Source organism: Uloborus diversus, chromosome 4 (genome assembly GCF_026930045.1).
Source record: "Uloborus diversus isolate 005 chromosome 4, Udiv.v.3.1, whole genome shotgun sequence".
Taxonomy (NCBI): Eukaryota; Metazoa; Arthropoda; class Arachnida; order Araneae; family Uloboridae; genus Uloborus; species Uloborus diversus.
Window position 1 is genome coordinate 102,669,335 of NC_072734.1, and position 20,872 is coordinate 102,690,206.

General features: G+C 34.1%; 1 protein-coding gene across 1 annotated transcript in view; it reads right to left on the reverse strand.

The window, feature by feature from the left end:
- The window catches only part of LOC129220738 (A-kinase anchor protein 13-like), a 104,071-nt gene that overhangs the window by 1,894 nt on the left and 81,305 nt on the right, over positions 1 to 20,872 (reverse strand). Inside the window, 4 exon segments of the mRNA XM_054855168.1 lie at positions 4,030 to 4,064; positions 7,967 to 8,068; positions 11,072 to 11,125; positions 14,846 to 14,946. Of these exon segments, the coding sequence (XP_054711143.1) occupies positions 4,030 to 4,064; positions 7,967 to 8,068; positions 11,072 to 11,125; positions 14,846 to 14,946 (292 nt within the window).

Consider the following 20,872-nt stretch of genomic DNA (forward strand, 5'->3'; position numbering starts at 1 on the left):
AGTATACAAAATTATAAAATGACTGTAACAAGACGGCAGTAAAGTCTTAATTCTCCAACTGCATCGTGCATAAACACACATGTACAGAAATGGATTTCAAAATACAGTAGACTAGCATCTGTTTAGCTGGACATTCGCTTTAACTGACCATAAAAACGAAAATAAAAAAACTAGTGAAAGAAATTAAAATATCATATTTATATGTTTGAATTTAAAAATAGGGGATGAAAACAAGAATAAAGTACTTTCTTGTGCATTTCATAGTATCACTTTTTTTTTTCAATTAAAAAAAAAGTAACAAAAAGGAGTCGCTGACAGGGATGACTCAGAAATCAATCACAATGAGGCTCTCTTCATATCACTAAAGGAGCAAATGCCACTGCAGTGATGTTTTAAAATGAAAGAGCAAGACTATTATCCTAGTTTTTGAACTTTCAAAAATATTAGTGGATTTTTAAACATTCTTCCTAATGGCACCTAAAAAGGTTTTTGAAAGTATTCACTCTTTTGCTTAATCAGATTAACCCAAGTTTTATTAGATCTGGTTGAATGTATATTTTGAAATACACATTTAAATATTTATATATATAAAATATTCAAAGCATTTTATATGCTATGCAATAATCAGTCGCAATTTACCAAGCTGGTACTTTTATCTTCAAAAAGAAAACAAAAAAGGAAAGAAAAGAAGAAAAAAGCTATATTAAGTAAGTTAGTCATATTTGCGATTCCACAAATTGAGAAGTATCTCAGTTGCTTCATTCTTTAAATAATTTAAAAATACACTTTGACAGAATTACAACATATTAATATGTTGTAATTCTGTCAAACTTATTGATTGAACATAGCCCAGCACACTCACATCATGCACTGCAGAATCAGGGTCGATCCTAGCAGGAGTGCACGGCATGCGGGCGGGCGGCTAAAGCAAGGGGTGGCCGCAAGCCGCATATATTTCTACTAGCAAAAATACCCGGCGTTGCCTGAGTCAGAAATAAATGTAAGAAACAATCGCTACTTCCTTTCGTTTTCTGTTTTAACTGAAAGAACTCAAAACATATCACTTTGACGTGATTAAAAATCGAGCTTCTTCCTTACCCATTAAAGTAAAATAGCAATAAGTATAAAGAACAAACGAATATTTATTTAGAAACGAAAGCACGAATTTAAGCATATAAAAATTTGAAGAATTTCCAAAATATGAACTAACGAAAACAAAGATCACTGAAAAAAAACGTGCGCTTTATTTAATTAAATAGTACACACTCAAAAGAAAAAAAAAAGCTCTCTACTATGTTTCTTTAAGGATGAAAAAGTAGAGTTTCCAAATGTTTAAACGACTTTAAACTCATGTCTGCTCCGGAGAAGCTTTGATTCAAAAATTTCATTATGATTACTTTTATTATTGCTGTTGTTAGGCAACGAATTTTTGTAACAGTGGGTTTTATATTCGCAACTTCAGAGCTCGAATACGCTACCTTGCGGTGATTACCAATACTAAAGAAAAAGGTAAAACATTCCATTCTACGAGTTTTCTTTGGGGTAAATTTCCGGCTTCAAACAGTTTGTGAAGTAATGTAATTTCAGAAGAATAAAAAAGAAAGCTTCGCACAAATACGATGAAAAAGTACTGTCATTCACTAAACGTCAAAGCAAGTTATAAGTTATGGCATTTGTTTGTTTCACCTTTTTTCATCCGCCATTAGACAGTGGCTGCTGCGCCCCCTATAATTTATTGGAGTTGCGAATTTAATTATTTAACGGGGAAATGATATGAAATTTACTGTTTTCCACCATAACTTTTTACAACTAAGTTTTTAAGGAATAAATTACAGCCTAAGTTGCTCCCTCATAATGTATTTATCTATGGTGAAAAAATGGTTAAAATCCCTCCAGTAGTTTTGAAGTTTACCCCGGACATCCGAACAGAGATTAGCCCTTTATGTATAAAGATGAGGATGCAATTCCTAAGAAAGCAATGTCATGCTTGCTCCATAGAGGCTTTGATTCAAAATTTACATTATGATTACTTTAATATTGCTGTTCTTAGGCAACGAATTTTCGAAACAATGTGTTTAATCTTTAATCATTTGATGTGGAAATTACATGACATTTACTGTTTTCGATCACGACCTTCTTAGTTTTTTAGCAATAAATTATAGCCCAAGTTGTTCCCCGATTATGTAGCTATCTACGGTGAAAAAATGGTTAAAATCCCTCCAGTAGTTTTGAAGTTTACCCCGGACATCCGGACAGAGATTAGCCCTTTATGTATAAAGATTAATTAAGCAATGGATCTATTTCGCAAGAATTTCTCATCACAAAAAAGTAAAAAAGGTCAAAAAAATATGCTGCATTTTAAATAATTATCAAATTATTAAAAATAAGCTCCCATTTCCCGATAGCTTTGCATAGTTTAAGAAAAACAGAATGTTAGTGCACATTGTGTTGGTCCATTTAATCTGCATTTTTAGGCTTTGAATTTCGGAACTCTTTAATGAAACACTCCTTTATTTCCCTATTAACCACTTATCTTTAGAACCTCATCTTAGTTTCACACCACCCCTTTTTCTTAACTTGGTGAATCAAAAAGCTTTTTTTTTCTTTTCGATTTCAATTTATAACACTTTATAGTCTCCCCCATGTTTGAAGTCCCAAAAGATGACTTTTAAATGTGTTTTTAGGGGGCATCACCCAAAACTCCGATCCTTCTTCTAAAGTGATCAAAGATTGCATAAAGAATGGAATGTTTTGGACTTTAATTTCGAAACATTTGAGGAGGAGGGAACCGGATCTTTGACACAATGATTGAGGAATGCGCTTAACACTTAATTCTCTTTAAATAAAGTGAGCTAATGCTCCCGTATGAAATCTGAAATAAAAAAAAAAAACCTATTACTTCAATAGGGCTTCAATTTCGAAAAAAAAATTGGGAGAGTCCTAAAACTCCCCTACCCTACACGTAACATCACCAAAATTTGTCTGTAATTTCATTTTTGGAACTTAAATTTTTAAAAATTAAGCGCGGGGAGGTTTTACCCTTTTTTTCGAAAAAATCGATCGGAGACAGCCCCTAAGTCCCATCTCTTACCTTAATGTCAACAAATATCGCCTATAATAGCATTTTTATGACTTCAATTTCAAAAAATCTTAGCAGAAGGTCCCCGAACCTTTTCTCTCTGTATGATTACCAGATACTCTAAAACTGCATTCTTATGACTACAATTTCAGATTTTTTTTCGGATCAGAATCCCGGATCCCCTTTTAGATGGGAAAGTTTCAAGAGTACCCCTGCAAAATTGTTTTCAGGTTTCATCACTGCCAAAAAAAAATGTGACTTAAAAATACAGTACTGGTAAATTTCCAAAAATATTCCGCCGGACCACCGTCACCAAAGGCAGCATGAACTTGCGTCTTAAACTTAAATTTCGGAAAATTTGGATAAGAGGCGTTCAAATCCCCCTCTCTTCCGTAATATCAATATGATAGCTCAAAATCGCGTGTTTAAAACTTCAGCTTTGGAGAATTTTCGGAAAGTGCTGCGATCCTAAGCTAAGGTCACCGAAAATAGCTTAAAATTGACTTCAATTTTGAAAGAATTTCAGGAAGGAAACTCAAAATAACTTACTCCTAAAGATTCCAAAAAGTTCCTAAAATTGACTTTTGAGGTCAATTTTGAAAAATTTCTTCGTGGACTCAATTTAAAACTTTTCTTACTTTTTACAAATTCATTCCTTTTCTTCTTCTTCCTTTTTTTTTTTTTAAAAATTGAACTTGATTCAATAACTTGAAGAGTATGGATATATGGATAAGGATGTTAAGTATTAGCCAAATTATGCAAAATTCTCTAGAGAGGCGGCACATTAGGTTTTTGCACACAGGCGGCCGACACCCTAGGATCGGCCCTGTGCAGAATGCAAATCAAATTATTTTAATGGTCAGAACTTTTATTATAAGTAGGAAAAAGTCTTAGCTTTTAAATATTTTTCATTCAAGAAAAAAACAATAATGAAGATGGAAAAAACTTACTTGCGATAGAGCGTTATTTGATGTTGAAGCAAACTCTGCATAGAAAAAGTAAAATTAGTATTCACAAATAAGGACATGTTGTTAAACAATTGTAAGAATTAATCATTAATTCATGAATGAATATCAATGCTCTACAGTGTTTCAAGGTAGCTTTGAGCTATGTGGGTTAACTTTGCATAACTTCAGTTTTTAGCATAATTAATTTCAAAAGAAACTGGCTCCAAGGAAGACTCAATGTTGCACCCCTCCGGCATGATGGGCCACATTGTTAGGGGGTTCCTTTTCTACATTTTATTTTACAAAATAAGTGAGCGACACTATAAACGGCTCATTGTATAACCTAATTATTTCAAAGTTAGTCTTTAATGGTAAAATAGTGATTTGAAGCTTTGAAATCTGTCAACCTATAGTCTATTCCATGCAATATAACTTCTAGACACTTCTGATGCTGAGAAATAAATTAGTGAACTTGTAAACATTTAGAAAAATTATTTCTCAAATTGTTCAAAGCTATGCTACATGACAAGATGACTTTGAAACAGGTTAATAATCAATTTAAAAGTTTTTATAGCTATTATTTCTTAACTTAAGCTATAGGGAGTTTTTTTTTTTTTTTCAATTTTATAACAATAGCTGTGATAAGACTATTAACATATGAGTGGAGCAATTAAAATTAGCCTAATTGGGAATCAAAGTTACCCAGAGTGGTGAGATCAATGAGCAGCAAGTTTAAAAAACAGATAAAAATGGTGAGCAATTTTTGTAGACCAAGGGAATACCGCTACCTAAAGGAGGTTCAATTTTTATCACCTTAAAAAATCAAATTTATGAGCTAGATCAATATTTTGGAACAATGTAAGCAATCTTAAATTATATACGAAATTTGTTATTAATAAATATATATGAGAAAGTCATAAAACATCAATTTGTTAACTTCTTGTATTGTATTACCCAGGGAGCTGGGGTAATCCCGTCACGGACCTGGGGTGATCCCGCCACTAGCCAATGTGACTAAAAGACTAAGAAGGAAAATGTACTGAAAATCTTATATGCAATTAGCATTACGTTATAGGAATTGAAAAGGAAAAGAAATGACATTTTAGTTTATGCGAGTAAAAAAACAGTACTTTGAATTCACCAGATTTTCTTAAAATTTACAAAAATCACAAACTTTGTTTTCAGCTGTGTCAGCATCACTTTGAATGCATCCACTTGCCACAGCAAGTACATCTGTAACATTTCAATTGTTCCATATTCATTGCATATAACACAACATTGAACGTTTGGATCAAAAAGGTCATCATTTTTGTCAACGTCACAAAACTTTTTGACGTCGGTGTCCTCTTCATCTAAAGAGTTTTCAAAACTGAAAAGTCGCTTGCCCATTTTCTTAACTGATTTATTCATTTTTTTGCCGTGTTGTGACTGCTTTATCTTTCCTTGCCTTGGATTCAGTTTTGATGGACTTTGCGGCAGATTTTCTTTCGGCTTGCTTCTTTTTCAATGCCTTTTCCTTTCTTTAAGCTACTGTTTCTTCCAAAGCAGCCTTCATTGGGGTTCCAGTTAGAATGGATGAGTGGACTTTTCTTGTAGAACTTTCCTCTACTCTTTCTGCTGCCAATTTTGGAATTAGTGAAAACCTTTCTAGCGATTGAGGAAACTCTTTTTGAGGCACTTCCTGAATCATCTTTAATGAGCAAGGTGCTACATTCAGTAACTCACCTTCAGATGTATTGCTCGCATTTACCAGATTCCTTTCTTCACCAGTTTCTTCTTTTAAGACTAATTTCTATTACAGTTTTTACTTAGGACAGTTTACAAGAGCGCATTTTCGTTCCTTTAAAAAATTGCTTTTGACCTACACACTTTTCACTCCAAGTCCAAAGTCCCCTGCACCTACCACTATTTGTGGTTTAATCAATTGGATGAAATCCCGAAGACAGCTCTGCTTTTTGAATCCAGAGCAGAAACAGAGCAATTCCTGGCCCAGCACCCCCAGAGGTATCGATTCACTTAGAGAACTTTGTGACCACAAGCATATTTAATGTCCCTCAGTCATTAACTAAGAGGGTGAACCTTCTACGGGCTAGGATCGAACTCGGGACCCTATGGTCGTGAGTCCGATGCCTTACCAATCACACCACCACATCCCCTTTTGACCTATACAGTGGAAAGACGCTTCCAGGGGTAATGCCGCCATCATGGTGGCATCACCCCCGGAGTGATGGTTTCATAACCCTGATCTGAAAAGATGGAAGAAATGTAAATTTAAAGAGATCTCAAAATAAACGGTAGCGATCAATATCGTTGATGAAAATCTTCTTCTTCTTCCTCAAGGATTAGGCATATAGCCTGTTCCGGCTTCTTGATCGCCCCACCGCTTCCCGGGCCTACCCCGGTCTCGTTTGCCCCTTGGTCTGTAATAAAAGGCAGCTCTTGGAAGTTGATGAAAATGTAGGCTAAAATATCTAGTTAAAGTTAATTTATAGCAAATGCAGGCATTGTAGCATCTAAAGGTACACACTTCAGCTTATTTAAAATGGAATAATAAGATCAAACTTCTTCAAAACAACGTTCGCCCCTGTAAAAACAACACAACGCGCGCAATAGCAGCCATCCACTTGGGGCATCATTGCTTGTAGCATAGTTCACTACAGCTTAGGAGCTGTCAGGTCAGCTAACCGGTTTCCTTGACTCAAACATCAGGGGTGGCAGCAATCCTCGGGTCTACCCTAGCCAATTCACTCTGTATCTAATGTGTTCACCTTGGAAAGCTATACAACCCTCAATCCAAGTGCGGCATGGTATCAATAAATTCATTGATGGTTTCTCTAGGTCACCTTAGCCAAGCCACTACTGTGAGCAGATCGTCAAAGGCTTGCCCGAGTAGCCCTTGGTCCTATCCCCTCCAATGAGTTCACAGGGATGCTGAATGGGGTTCAGAGCTGGAGCGGCCACCCGCCAGGAAAGGATGTCAAATTCAGTCAGGCTGTCACGAGTTCAACATGCGGCTAGGCATTGTCTTACTGTTGGGTGCATCCTGAAACAAAGGCAGAACAACAGGTTCTGCAAATTGTGTGAGGTAGTGGTCTGCTGTTAAACAATTGTCAATGTGTATCAAGGCCGTCCTGTGATGGAACATTATGCCACTCCAATCTATGATGCTCAGAACAAAAACCGGTGTGATGTTCGATGAGATGGCCTGGCTAATAGCCCTCTTCGGGTTGACGTTATATCTGTTGACTGCCATCATTTCTCTGCAGACAGAAAGAAAATTCCTCCATGAACAGTACTAGATGCCATTTGATAACCCAGGTACGACGACAATATGCTAAGCATCTCACCCTGTGTTGAGTGGCCAATGGTGCCCTGTGGGTACCAGGCACAGATGTGCATAGTGTTTGATTACAGGATACACCTGGTACACATTGACCACAAGAGGCTACTCACAGAAGTTGTAGAGCCAGTTGTTCCATTCTTGTTTCAGGTCGCACCCAATACAGTATATCAACAAGATAATACCTAGCCACATGGCGAACTTGCAACATCCTGACCAAATTTAACATCCTTCCGTGGATGGCCACCTCTTCGGATCTGAATCTCATCGGTCACCTGTGGAATCTCATTGGAAGTAACATGGAATGAGAACCACTAACTCAAGCCATTTGTGTTTTGCATATAGCAGTGAATGTGGCTAAGGTTACCTCAAGAAACTCATTGGAAGCATGCCTCCCCAGAGCCGTGTGTCAAAGTCTATCCTTGTTATATTTAACTAGCCACCCTGGCGGCTTACGACGGATATTTAGAGACAAACAATAGATGTAAAAAAACACTATTATTGAAACTAGATGCTACTTTTTTCAACTTAATGGATAAAATGCATTAAACTAAATGGATAATTACTATATTAACATACTAAATGTTAAACAATACTTGCCATAACAGTTGCTAAAAGCTGATTCAGTTCAGCCACTTCTTCAATTCGGTTGAAGCCTCCTTGTGAAGAACACTTTGTAGAATGACTATTTCTAACTCTTTCCTGAAATTTCAAGGACATTCAGAATACTTAAATAAATCGAAAAATATTAGATGTGGTGAAATAATTTTCAGTGTACTGTGTGTGTGTGAAGAACATATATCTTAAAGAATTCTACATACTCACACAAAAGTTGAGCAATTCAGTACAGTACATTCTCTCAATACTCAACAATCATGGAACCGAGCAAGGAGTTCAGATTATGGAGATGTTCATAATAATGATGTATATGTATTCTATTGTGTTAATAGATTATGCTTAGTACTTTGCCTAATGAGCTATACCAGTTACTGAGATAGAGGTGCTGTCTAATTCAACTTAGTAAGACCTAAATTCTTGCATTTATTTATTTCTTCTTTAATTTAAAAGGTTTTGCTTAGCATTCAACAATAAAATATTACAATGCAACTATCGGTACAATACCTGAAAAAAAAAAGAGTAGTTTTAAATCTGTTTTTGCATTGTGTATTCTTGTGCAAAGTACTTGTTATCATCCAGAAGAAAATGTTTCTGTGTGATTCTCAGCCGCATTTTGCTTGAAGATAACGGTACTTTAAAGGTCTTGAATACTATTTGATACAGGGCTATTCCATTGAAAAGTCAACCCTTTGTCCCACACGTGACGGTTCAAATATTTCATCAAAAAGGAAGTAATATTAAAGGGTAATAAGAAAATCTTTTGCAAAAAAGAAATCACACATAACTTTGTAACTTGTTATGCAGGAAAAAGTTGTTCATTAGTATTTTAAGGTATTATTTTTAATGAAATATATGAGGCATTATGCGCGGGACAAAGTGAGTTTTCCGTGGAATGGCCCCCAAAACGTCTGAATTCTTGTTCAGTGGCAGAAACTTCAGGCTCACATTGCTCAGCTGAATGGTTTTATGTGATGCAATAATATCCAGGAAAATAATTTTTCTTTTCTCCCTCCATTCCCCTTAATGCCTTTCAATCATTGTGATAAAATTGTGAAGGTATTACAGGCTTTCCATTTTGATTCATAGGAATTCCAGAGCACTAATTGGGAACATGTTCAGTATATAGAGAGGTAATAATTGAAAAGACTTTAAAAAAAAGTTTCATAATACTGGGGTGTTCAGAGTAGGGAGAGGTCAGCCAATGCTAAGTCTAGAAGTTTCACTGGGACCATCAAAATGAGTTCAGAATATCTGGCTGTTCACATTAAGGAGTGTTCGGACAGAGAGAGTCCATTGTATAAAAAAAAAAAAATGTTCAAAGTTGGGAACAGATGGATGGCGGTTAACTTATACATGAAGAAAAATTTCTAAAATTCTACTTAAGTGGCACTCAAAAGAAAACAAATATTCAAGTTCTCACAATCAGTTCTTAGGTATTTTTAAGACACAGCAGCATAGACTACAAACAGTAAAGGTTTCATATGTGCAACAAGTTTCCATGACAACTTAAACTTCTGGTCACACAAAGCCTTAATTCAATTGGATAAAAAACAAAATTTATTCATGATTAATTCAATTATTTTTTTGAATTATGGAAGAAAGAAAATAGTTTACAATATCTTGAGTGATGGAAATGGGTAAACTATAGGGTGTGCCTCACCAGCTAAAGCCATTGGGATAACGTGCCACACGAAGCATACCATTACATATTTACCAAACATGCATTAACCAAAGCCTATACACAAACTCATATGTGCAAGGCACTGCAGTAGGAAAAAAATCAAACATATATATATATATATAAAAGGAGAGGAAAAAATATCCTACTGAAAGTCTTCCTCCTTATACTGTAGGGAGTACATCCCAATTGAGAAATTAAGAAAATAAGTGACATCAGGCAGTTGTCAAATACCATTCCGATGGCATTCAAACATTGTGCAGATTACAGCAGGCTTTTATGTTCTAAAATATTGCAATCAGAAAGCAAACAATTTTTAAAGTTGGAGAAGAACCAAACAAGATGTTTAAATGAACAAGGTCATCTGCATAGATGTACAAACACATCAAATGATCTAAAACCAGTATTTTGAAGCCAAGCAATGTATATCAGAACAAAAAAAGTTGTACATACAGTAAAACAACTCTTTAACAAAAAAGGCTTTTATGTGCCATATTTCATACTGTGGTATATACCCATGGGCGCCCATATAGGGGGGGAGGCAAGTGGGGGCTCAAGTCCCCCCTTAGAAATTAGAACTTTCTTACTTTTAGTTCTTTTTCTTAGCAAAAATGTAAAAATATTTTTTCTCCAGCCATTAATCAATAAGTTATTAAAAATATCAAATTTTAATAACTCGAATCTGTACTGAAATATGTTTTCACGGAGAAAATATCCTGCTAAACCATGGGGAAATGTCTGAGGGCCCCCCCTAAAATTTTGCATATTGGCGCCCATGTATATTTCTTAGGCATCGAACAAAGCTCCTGTGACAATCATTGAAGTTTGCAAAAGAAAAAAGAAGTTGTCATTGGTTAGTTGTGTGAAATATTTGCTGCACTTAAAAATAGAAGCTGAAACTTTTTAAATAAAAATACTCATAGTTGCACACTTGATATTTGCATGTTCATTACAAAAGAAGTTTTCATACTTTTAGTGACACACCTATTTAAACGAGAAAGGTAAAATTTTTCTCAAAAACAAGAATAATTTTGAATAAAAGTAAACAGATAACTTGAGCAGATAAAAATAGAATACGTTTGAACAAATGAAACTAATAAAAAATACTTTATATATTATATATATATATATATATATATATATATATATATATATATGTGTGTGTGTGTGTGTGTGTGTGTGTGTGTGTGAAAAAAATAATAAAGTAGTCAGTCAGTAAATGCAGAGGATACATAAGACAAAAAATTAAAAAGAAAAAAAATAAATAACATTTCAGGGGAAAAAAATCAAGAACATTTCAAATTAGTTACAGAAAAGCATGCCATTTTGCATTCTAGAAACAACACATATCCACCTAATAATGGTAGATTTAAAAATAACATCTGAAATATTAGATATAACATACGTACTGGGCTTCCAAGTCTGGAAATGAATTTAACATTAGAAGCTGTTTCTCCTTTGTTCTACAGAAAAACGGGGTAAAAACATGGGTTAAAAAAATGTTAAATACATTCAAAATAGAACAAATAAGTGATATGATATAGATCCTTTAGTTTGATGACAAAATAAAACCGAAACTTGATCAAGTTACTTATTCCTATTTATTTATTTTTTTAAATACAAAATAAATCCTTTTAAAATGAAGTAAATTCAGTTGAAACAGAAGTTGTGAAAAGTACTGTCCTCATCTGAAAACTGCCATCCAAATAACAATAGGAAAACATTCAAATATTTAACATATATTTTAAATAAATGAAATGTACTTTAAACGATCTTACTACCAGATATACTCGCGTATAAGTAGCAAATTTTTTCTTAGCCACAAGAGGTTTGATAAATTGAGGTTTGTACTGTATTTGGTATGGCAGAATTGCAGTCTCTAATCACGATACAGTAAAACCTATAAAGTTGACCACCCTTGTAAGTTGACCACCTGTCTATATTGACCATTTTTGACAGGAACGGAATTAGTCTTATCTCATATAATGAAGGAAAACCTCCGTAACTTGACCACCTGTCTATCTTGACCACTAATGTATGCCAAATTTGGTTTGGAGTATTGTAAAAAACCCTTTGTAAGTTGACCACTTGGTTTATTTTTTTATAACTTTCTTCAGCAAATTATTTTGTTTTATCATTCATTTATTTATTTATTATTATTACTTTTTTTTTTTTTTTTTTGATAGCTTTCCAAAAATGTTTTTATTGCTTTGATGACAGACTAGCATTTTACTAACTAAACAGCAGCAGAAAACTTATGCTGCTCTTTATTCTCCAAACTTGTTTTTCATTTGTTGTTCTATTCGAGATAGCTTTTTGTACTCTGTTCAATGAAAATAGGTATCAGTAGAAAAGTTCAGTCTTTTCTTTCTGTTGCAATATGTTGTGGCACAACAGGAATTGTGCTAAAAAAAAGCAGGCCCGGATCTATATATTTTTGGGTCCCCCTGCAACAAAATATGTAGGGCCCCTCCCTGGTGGCCAGCAGTGTCTATTTGTAAAGTGAATAAGCTAGTTTTTTTTTCTATTTTTTCTTCAATTTCTAGGGCCGTTAGCCCCTTTAAGGATGTGGGCCCTCGCACTGCGGATACGCAGATCTGGGCCTGCTAATGACTAATGTTTCTGATGCAAGGGATTATGAGATAGGACATTTTAATTTTGCCTTTATGAACTGGATGAGCTATAAGTTGTACAAAAAAGGCTTGAAAAAGAAAGTTAATTGAACTTGAGATTTAAAAAAAAAAAAAAAAAATATTAAATAAAAATTAATTGAAAATGGAGAAAGCCAGAGAAAATTAGTCGGCACGTATGGAATTTCTAAAACTTCAGTGTCTAATATAGTTAAAAACAAGGAAAAAATAACAAAATTATTTGATTAGTATTTTTAATTATTGTTTCACTTTCAATAAATTTAAACAATGAAAGTGAGTTGAACAGAAAGAATATGGGAGAATTACTCAAAAAATGAATACATGGTGCAAGAAATGACAAGAAAAAAAAATCATTACTGCCCTTTATAAGTTGACCACCTGTCTAAGTTGACCACCAAAGAACTGCACCGCGAGTGGTCAACTTACACAGGTTTCACTGTACAAGAATAATATGATGGCTTAGACAAGTATGGGAAGCAATTTGTGAGCTGGAGTCAAGGTTGGCAAGTTTCTGCCGAGGCAATTAAAACCACTGGTAGAAACCGGTTAAAACCGGCATGGCAAAAACTACTTTCTGCCACTTTGCTGGCAGAAACTGGTAAAAACTCACATAATGAAAAATTAATTCTTGATATACAACATAAAATGCATGGAAAAAATAATTGTTTACCAAAGTATTGTAATTTTATTACAAAATTATCACAATTCAAAATCAAATGTTACATTGCTTGGACCTTGCAATTGCCTCTTAGAAAAGGTGGTTTCAAAAATCTAAACAGGTTCTCAATTTACTATGCACAAAGGAGAAATTTTAGAATATTCTTAAAACAGAAGAACTAGCAGACAATGCATCAAAGAGCAAGCAATGTTCGTGAAACTTTCATCTATTGTAAACTGGTCCACTATGTAGTAACTGGGGTTGTGGTAAAAATTTGACTGGAAAAATAAGTTTTGAGAAATGGGGCCAGTTTGTTTTGCAAAGCTGTAACATTAGGTACAAAATTTAGGCAAGTAAAATTCTGGCACTTTCTTCTTGAAGCACATGACATGATAATTTCAATCCCAAACAATTTAGAGGAAGCATATTAGTGAGCAAATTACAATCAGTAATGCCTGTTTAATTCTGTATGTCACTCCTCTTTCCTAAGCACCCCTGTATGATTTTTTATCCTTTGTTAAATTAACCCAAATCAGGGTTGGCAAGTTTCTGCCGAGGCGGTTAAAACCACTGGTAGAAACTGGTTAAAACCGACATGGCAAAAACCACTTTCTGCCACATTTGCGGTAGAAACTGGCAAAAACTCACAAAATGCCAAAAAATTAGTTTTTGGCATACAATAGAAAATGTATGGACGATATAATTGTTAACCAAAGCACAATTTAATTACGATATTATGTGTAATTCAAAATCAAATGTTACATTGTTTGAACCCCGCTGTTGCCTCTTAGAAAAGGTGGTTTCTAAATCTAAAGTTTATCAATTTATTATGCACAAATGAGAAACTTTAGAATATTCCTGCAACAGACAAGCTAGCAAACAATGGCATCAAGGAACAAGCAATGTTTGTGAAACTTCTATCTGTTGCATATTTTTTTAAACTGGTCCACCATGTATTAACTCGGGTAGTGGTAGAAATTTTACTGAGAAAAGTAAGTTTCAAGAAATGGGACCAATTTGTTTCACAAAGCTGTGACATTAGGTACAAAACTAGATTAATATTGGCAAGTAAAATTCTAGCACTTTCTTCTTCAAGCACAGGAATTACAATCAGTAATGCCTGTTTAATTCTGCATGTCACTCCTCTTTCCAAGATATGGTTTTCCGTCTTTTGTTAGATTAATCCAAATATTACGAGCGTCTGCAACTGAAAAGTTTCCTTTCTGAACTAAATCAGGATACTAGCATAAGATTTTATTTTTTACAATGATGAAATAAAATTTAATTTTTTAGTTTACCTAAACAAATATCATTTAGTAACTTAGTTATCATTTAGTAGCTAGTTACTTGAGTTATTAAAGACGCTTTTAAGTTTTTGCCAGTTTCTGCTGGTTTTTACTGGTTATAACCAGTTTCTGCCACTGGCATGGCAAAAACTAGTTTCTGCCTGCAGAAAGCCAGCCCTGATCCAAATACTACAAGCCTCTGCAATTGGAAAGTTCCCTTTCTGAACTAAATCAAGGGCACTAACATGGGATTTTATTTTTTTAAATGATGAAATGATGTTTAAATTTTTAGTTTACTTAAACAAATATCATTTACTAATTGCTTGAGTTATTAAAGACGTTTTTAATTTTTTGCCAGTTTCTGCCAGTTTTACCAGTTATAACCAGTTTCTGCCACTGGCACGGCAAAAACTAGTTTCTGCCGGCCGAAAGCCAACCCTGGCTGGAGTAGATAGAGACCACAATAGTTTTATAAAAAGAATGTAAATATCTACGAAAAAAGGGGGGAGGAGAATTTGATTACTTACATGTAAGTTTGTGTTTAAAAAACTTACATTTCGCAAAAAAGAAAGAAAAAAAAAGAATTACCTTTACATGAAGGCTTGGATCCGATGAAGAAAGTTCCCGCTCATTATGACAATCTCCATCAAGTTCTTTTAATTGCATAAGTTTCTTCTTTAAAACATTTACTGCAAATACAAAGAAAATACTATTTTTACATAAAATGTATCTAGAGTATAAGTGGCTTTTGAAAATACAGAATTACATTTTACTATGGGTACAAAAGTAACCATATAATTACTTTATCTAAACAAATACTTATGAACAAATAAAAAAAAGAATACAATTTATCAAATTTAAGCAATTAGCACCTTTATTTAAACTCCTTACATATCACCGGCTCCAGTGCTGTACTGTGTGAGGGGGGGGGGGGGCGCAAGGGCTTCCAATTTAATAAAGTTTAGGATTGAGAGTGTAATAACATTTAAATCAATTCTTCACAATCCTCAAAAATTGTGAAAAAACTTCATTTGTTGAGTTTTTCTCAAAGCAATATGAAAAAAACTGAACTGCAGTTACCTACTTCTAGCATTTATCCAGGACTGCTGAGAGCCAAAGTGGGCCCTTTGAGGGTTTGGTTCAGGGGCGCCGACTTGTAAAAACTATTTAGGGGGGGGGGGTAGACGTTTTTGGGGGTCTAAGAGGATATGTAATCCTATGCCCCCCCCCCCAAAAAAAAACAGATCAGATTTCTGTACCTTGATAAAGCCAGTTTTCATATTTTCCGGTGCATAATTTTTCAAACCAGCAACTTGTAACATGTGGTGTTCTCAAGGTAACTAAACTAAAAATTGACTTTTTGAAAATAGAAATTTTGAACTCTACTTTGTTCAGCAAGATCTCCAATTAGCAATATGATCTCAGATGTAAAGTAACATCATACAGAAACATGGGCATGGGGTGTTCTCCTTCAGAAAATTATTAAAAGTGTAGCTCAAAGTGGAAAAACGCATAGATGATCTTTGGTGATGTTGGTGGAGGGGAGATTCAGATGCCCTTCATGGTCAACTCGAATTAAAAGTCTTTAACTGGTTGAAGAATAAATTTGATAAAGTTGGGAGAAATATAGTAATTAAAGTAGGGATGCACTGGATAGTGATTTTGCCGGATACCGGATATCCGATGTCCGCTTACCTGCCGGATTCGGACATCCGGCATTTCGATTGCTTTGCATGTTCGCATATTTTTCTACAACGCCGTTTCAAAACAATAAATCAAACTTGTTCCACATATCTTTTCTTTAAAAACATGTTAAGTACATTCAAATGTACTTTTTTAGAGCCTCTATATTTTAATTTAGGAATTGTGCTATATATAAAATGAAACATTAAAATATTGTTTTATTTCAACAAATTTTTTCGAAAAAGACAAACTTTCGGCAAAAATTAATTCTGTATGTAATGTACACATGGTTTAAACTTTTAATTATTCATAGTTGAAATCTTAAAGATCGTATAATGAGTGGTATTTGTTATTAGGTTTGCATGACGTGTAGAAATTTTTTTAAACTTCATCATAAAGTAATACATTTTTTTGTTTCCAATTTAGAAATAACAAAAAATAAAACTTTGCTTTGAAATCATTTTTATTACAGATAATACACGTGTAAAATTTTTCTAACATACAAGTTAAAAAAGAAAATATTAAAACAGGGCCAGTTTGACTCAAAAAATAAATAAATAAACTTAAATAATCAACTTAAAATTTAACTTTAATTCCAGAAATAAAGGTACATTTTCTCTAAAGATGCAAATTAGCATCTTAAATACAGGGGTGCCCCCCCCTAAGAGCAAGGGCCCACTCTCTAAAAACCATAAAGACCCAACCCCCCCATATTGGTTTCTTGATGGTTCTTCATCATTTTAGTATCACTGAAAATGGAAGTTTCCACACCGTACTACTCTAAACATTGCTTTGTTTTAGTGCAACTATTCCGCATTTTTCATTAGTTTCTTTCATTCTTTGTTTTAATGTTCATGAGATATAATGGCACCAAAGCGTGCATTATTAAATTATTAATACACTGTAACTATATTATTGTTTTACTTACATGTCTCTCTCCCATTGACCATTAATTTTGTACATCGTAACAGAGTTTTATGTTGAATAATACAGCTTTTTTAAGCAAGAAACGGTAATATATAATTAAGAAATGGTTCAAAATAGTGTGAGAGGTGTTTACAAATGCCTAAAATTTTTTAGTGTGTTTCTAAAAAATCCGAATTCATACATTGTTCTACTACGCTAAATTTCAACTTGCGCGAGAGGAGTAGTGGAATGCATTCCTCCCGCAAGTCGGAACTTGACTGTATTTTAATTTTCAACACGGCCGCTCCTCCAACTTCAAGCACTTTGATATGAACCCATGGGCGGATTTATGGGGGGGGGGCAGAGGGGGACAATGCCCCCCCCAGTTTTGGGAGGACTTTATCTAATAACAACACATCTTCCAAAAAAAAAAAATTATTATTTTTTTGTTTTTGAATAGTGAAGATCATGGGTGGATTTATAGGGGGGGGGGGGCAAAGGGTGAAATGCTCCCCAATTTTGAGAGGAGTTCATATAGTAACAACTTATCTTCCAAAATCTTATAACAAAAAAATCATGATTTTTTCTTTTTTGAATAGTTCAATGAAAATGAAGAGAATAGCGAATGTTCTTTTCTGAAGGGAGAAAAGAAAAAGAATAAAACCAAACATTAAATTTAAATAGTACAGCTGTCACTGGGGTACTGAAAATTGGTCTAAATTCATTATTTTGGACTGAAAACCATTTTGGAAAGAATATGAATGAAAATATAGGCTAAACGAGCTATTCATTCAGCTGCAACACTTAAAATAATTGACCTTTGGAACTCTCCCTCCCCCCCTCCCCAATTTGCGCTAACAGAACGATAAACTCCTTACGATTTGTTTTCTCTCTTTTCAGAATGCTTATGATCAATTTGCGTGTTTGGGTTGTTACTGACAAAAGATTTTGAAGAATCTTCTGGTATCACACGTTCAAATGAAATTGGCTGATTTGAAATGTGTGCTATTGCAAAAGAAGTACATAGCTAAAAAGATTTTGTACAGCAAAATACTATCAAATGTAACAGTTAACACCAGACTCAACGAATGTATGTAACAATGAAACAAAAAACTAGAAAAATTGTCCAACCATTGAACAAACAGAACTTAAAATCACTGTAAACAATGCGTTAACTTTTTAGGGGGAAAAATTAAGAATGTCAATTTCTCGCAGTTCAAAACTAAAATTCTGATTTTCTAGAATCATACATTGTAAGGAAAACGTCTGAATAAAAGAAAAAGGGAGGGAGATATATTTCTGGCACGAAAGCTTTGCACAATTCTTGTAAGATCGCATTATTACCTGATGAAATGTTTTTCTAACTGTGTTTTCTTTTTTTTTAAAGGAAAAAATTTGTATATATGAAACTAATAGTTAAAACTGTTCTTCATGCGCTTGGGAAATTTTTGACTTTTCTTTTTTTTTTTGAGAAAGAAAAGTAAATACTATCTCAAACTGAATAAATTTCAGTTATCTGAATGTTCTGATTAATTGAATCTTTTTATTTAGAGGGAAAATACCATTTTCCTTACTGTCTAAATACTGTTTAAAAATTAAGGTAAGTCATAATCATCTAAGTCTAAATGAGACAACTATTGTCATTATTGAAATCTGAGTAAATCAGTCATCAAAAGTTTTGGAAAAATTTGCTGAAATTTGATAAAAACCGATAAAAACCTTACACAGATTGGTAAAATCGTAAAAATCCTTTAACTGTAAAAACTGACGAATTTTCGTAAAAATTACAAAAACTCAAACAAAAATCTGCAGGTAAGAGTGCAGGGCCGGATTTGCCTATAAGATAAACAAGCTATAACGTAGGGCCCCTGCTTTGAAGTGGTCCCCTTACTCCCAAAAAATTGTGATTCGTTCAATTAAAAATTGGAAAGTGCTTGAAAAACTAATTTCATTTTCAAGTACTTGAAAACCTTGAATATTTGGAAACGTGTGGCTACAAACCTTAAATTTTAAAATTTCAAACAAATTGTAGGGGGAGGAATGCCAAATGTGTCAAATTCAGCTCCTTGCTACATCTTGCATAAAAAATGTAAAAATCATGGTTCTCGCGTTTGTAACATATCTCGAAAAAACATATCTTGCTATTTATTTAATCCCGAATGCAGAATTTTGGAAATTCTTTTGTATTGATTGCTTTTATCTTACTTTTACTGCATATTGTTAATCTGTTTAGCCCGAGAAAAAAAGATACACTACCCCTATTCCTTTTCATTTTCTGCACTACTTATAATTTAAAAAAAAAGTTGTAATGAAAAATTAAAGTTTATTTTTTCTTTTAAACTTAAAATAGCCATTTCTTACAAAGGTTGAACAATACTGTACAACTGTATAATCTACTACTCAATTTCAGAGACTGGAAAGTGCAAATTATTGGTTCTAAAATCCCTGAAAAGAATTGGCGCAGTATAGCCTACCAGGGCTCTTGAGCCAAAAACTCAATCTAACTAACCAAACCTTGAAAGTAATTAGACAAGTCTCTGAAACTCCTAAGCAAAGTGTGTTTCAATTTTATTTCTTATCAAGTGTATAAATTAAGAATTGTTCAAATGGGTAGTATGTTACTCTCTTTATACTTATTCTCTAAATCTGTGCACCATTTCTTTTAAAGTATTAACTTGCATCACAAAGCACTTTTAAAGCGTAAAACTTTAAAAAAAAATGATTTGCCAATTATTTCCAATTAACCCTTATAAGACTTCAAAATGCAGAATTTTATATCCATTTTCTAAATCTATTTTATATAATTTCCTCCCGAGACCCCCTAAAATTGGAGATATTCTATATCCCACTTAAAAGGGAGCCCTGCGTCACTCTCTAAATACCAGCTTCCCCTCTTTTAAGGTCAATTCAAAAAGGACAGCATGATTACACACAGTAATGTAAACGGCACATAAAAAAGTAAAGAACGGCCTTATGCATCACAGAAAACAGATGAAAACATGGAAGGGGGGAGGGCAACTAAAAATGTTGCTCCAAAAAAAAAAAATCCTGCCACCCCAAGAACTCAGTCCTAAATCCGCCTATGTACGAACCATTTCAAAGTCAACTTTTCACTTCAGCACGTTAAAGCAGAGAGAGTGAGAGAGGGAGGGAGAAATTATTGGCAACATACTGTCAGCAGATTCGCGAAGGAGAGGGGGGGGGGACGCGGGGGAATGCCAGAAGCTAGGTTTGAAGAGGAATGGTCGTTTTTGAAGCAGCAATTAAAGGAGAAAGCATCATCAAAAAGTTGATGAAACAGTGAAAGCTTTAACTGGAATTTTTGCAAAAGTAAATTCAAAATTAAACCCTCATTTCGTACCGGATAACCCCACATCAACCCCGGATATCTCTCACATTTTTACCGGATAACTGCCCGGATATCCTGCAAAAAACTGTCGGATATCCGGATCGGCTTACCGGATCGGATACCTCATACTTCCAGATAGTTGAAAAATTAGCCAGATAGGCCGGATACCGGATAGTTACCGGACATCCGGTGAATCCCTAAATTAAAGGAATGCATCCCAGAAGTTTTTCGAAATTGAAGGTTCAAAAATGCAGTTTAATACTATGTTTGATGATGTTAAGGAAAGGGAGCTCTCAACTGGAAATTTTTTAAAAGTGATGTTCTTGAAAATGCAACTGTATTCTATATGTGTTGATATGAGGGTAAGGAATGGGAATCAGAACTCTCCTTTGGAATTTTCAAAATAGAAGTTCCAAAATACAGTTGCAGGCGACTTTTGGTGATGTTGGGGAGAGGATAGGTTCCAATGGAAATGTTTCGAAACATACTCAGTTGGCCATCTTTGATAACGTTAGACAATGAACGGAATTCGAAGCAGTTCTCCGAAATTTTTAGTTCTGAAAATGCAATTTTAGACCGTCTTTTAGCGATACCAGACAGAGGCATGTTCAAAGACTTTCCCTTGAAATTTTTTTGAAATTAAAATCCTACTATAAGCTATATTTCAATATGTTTGG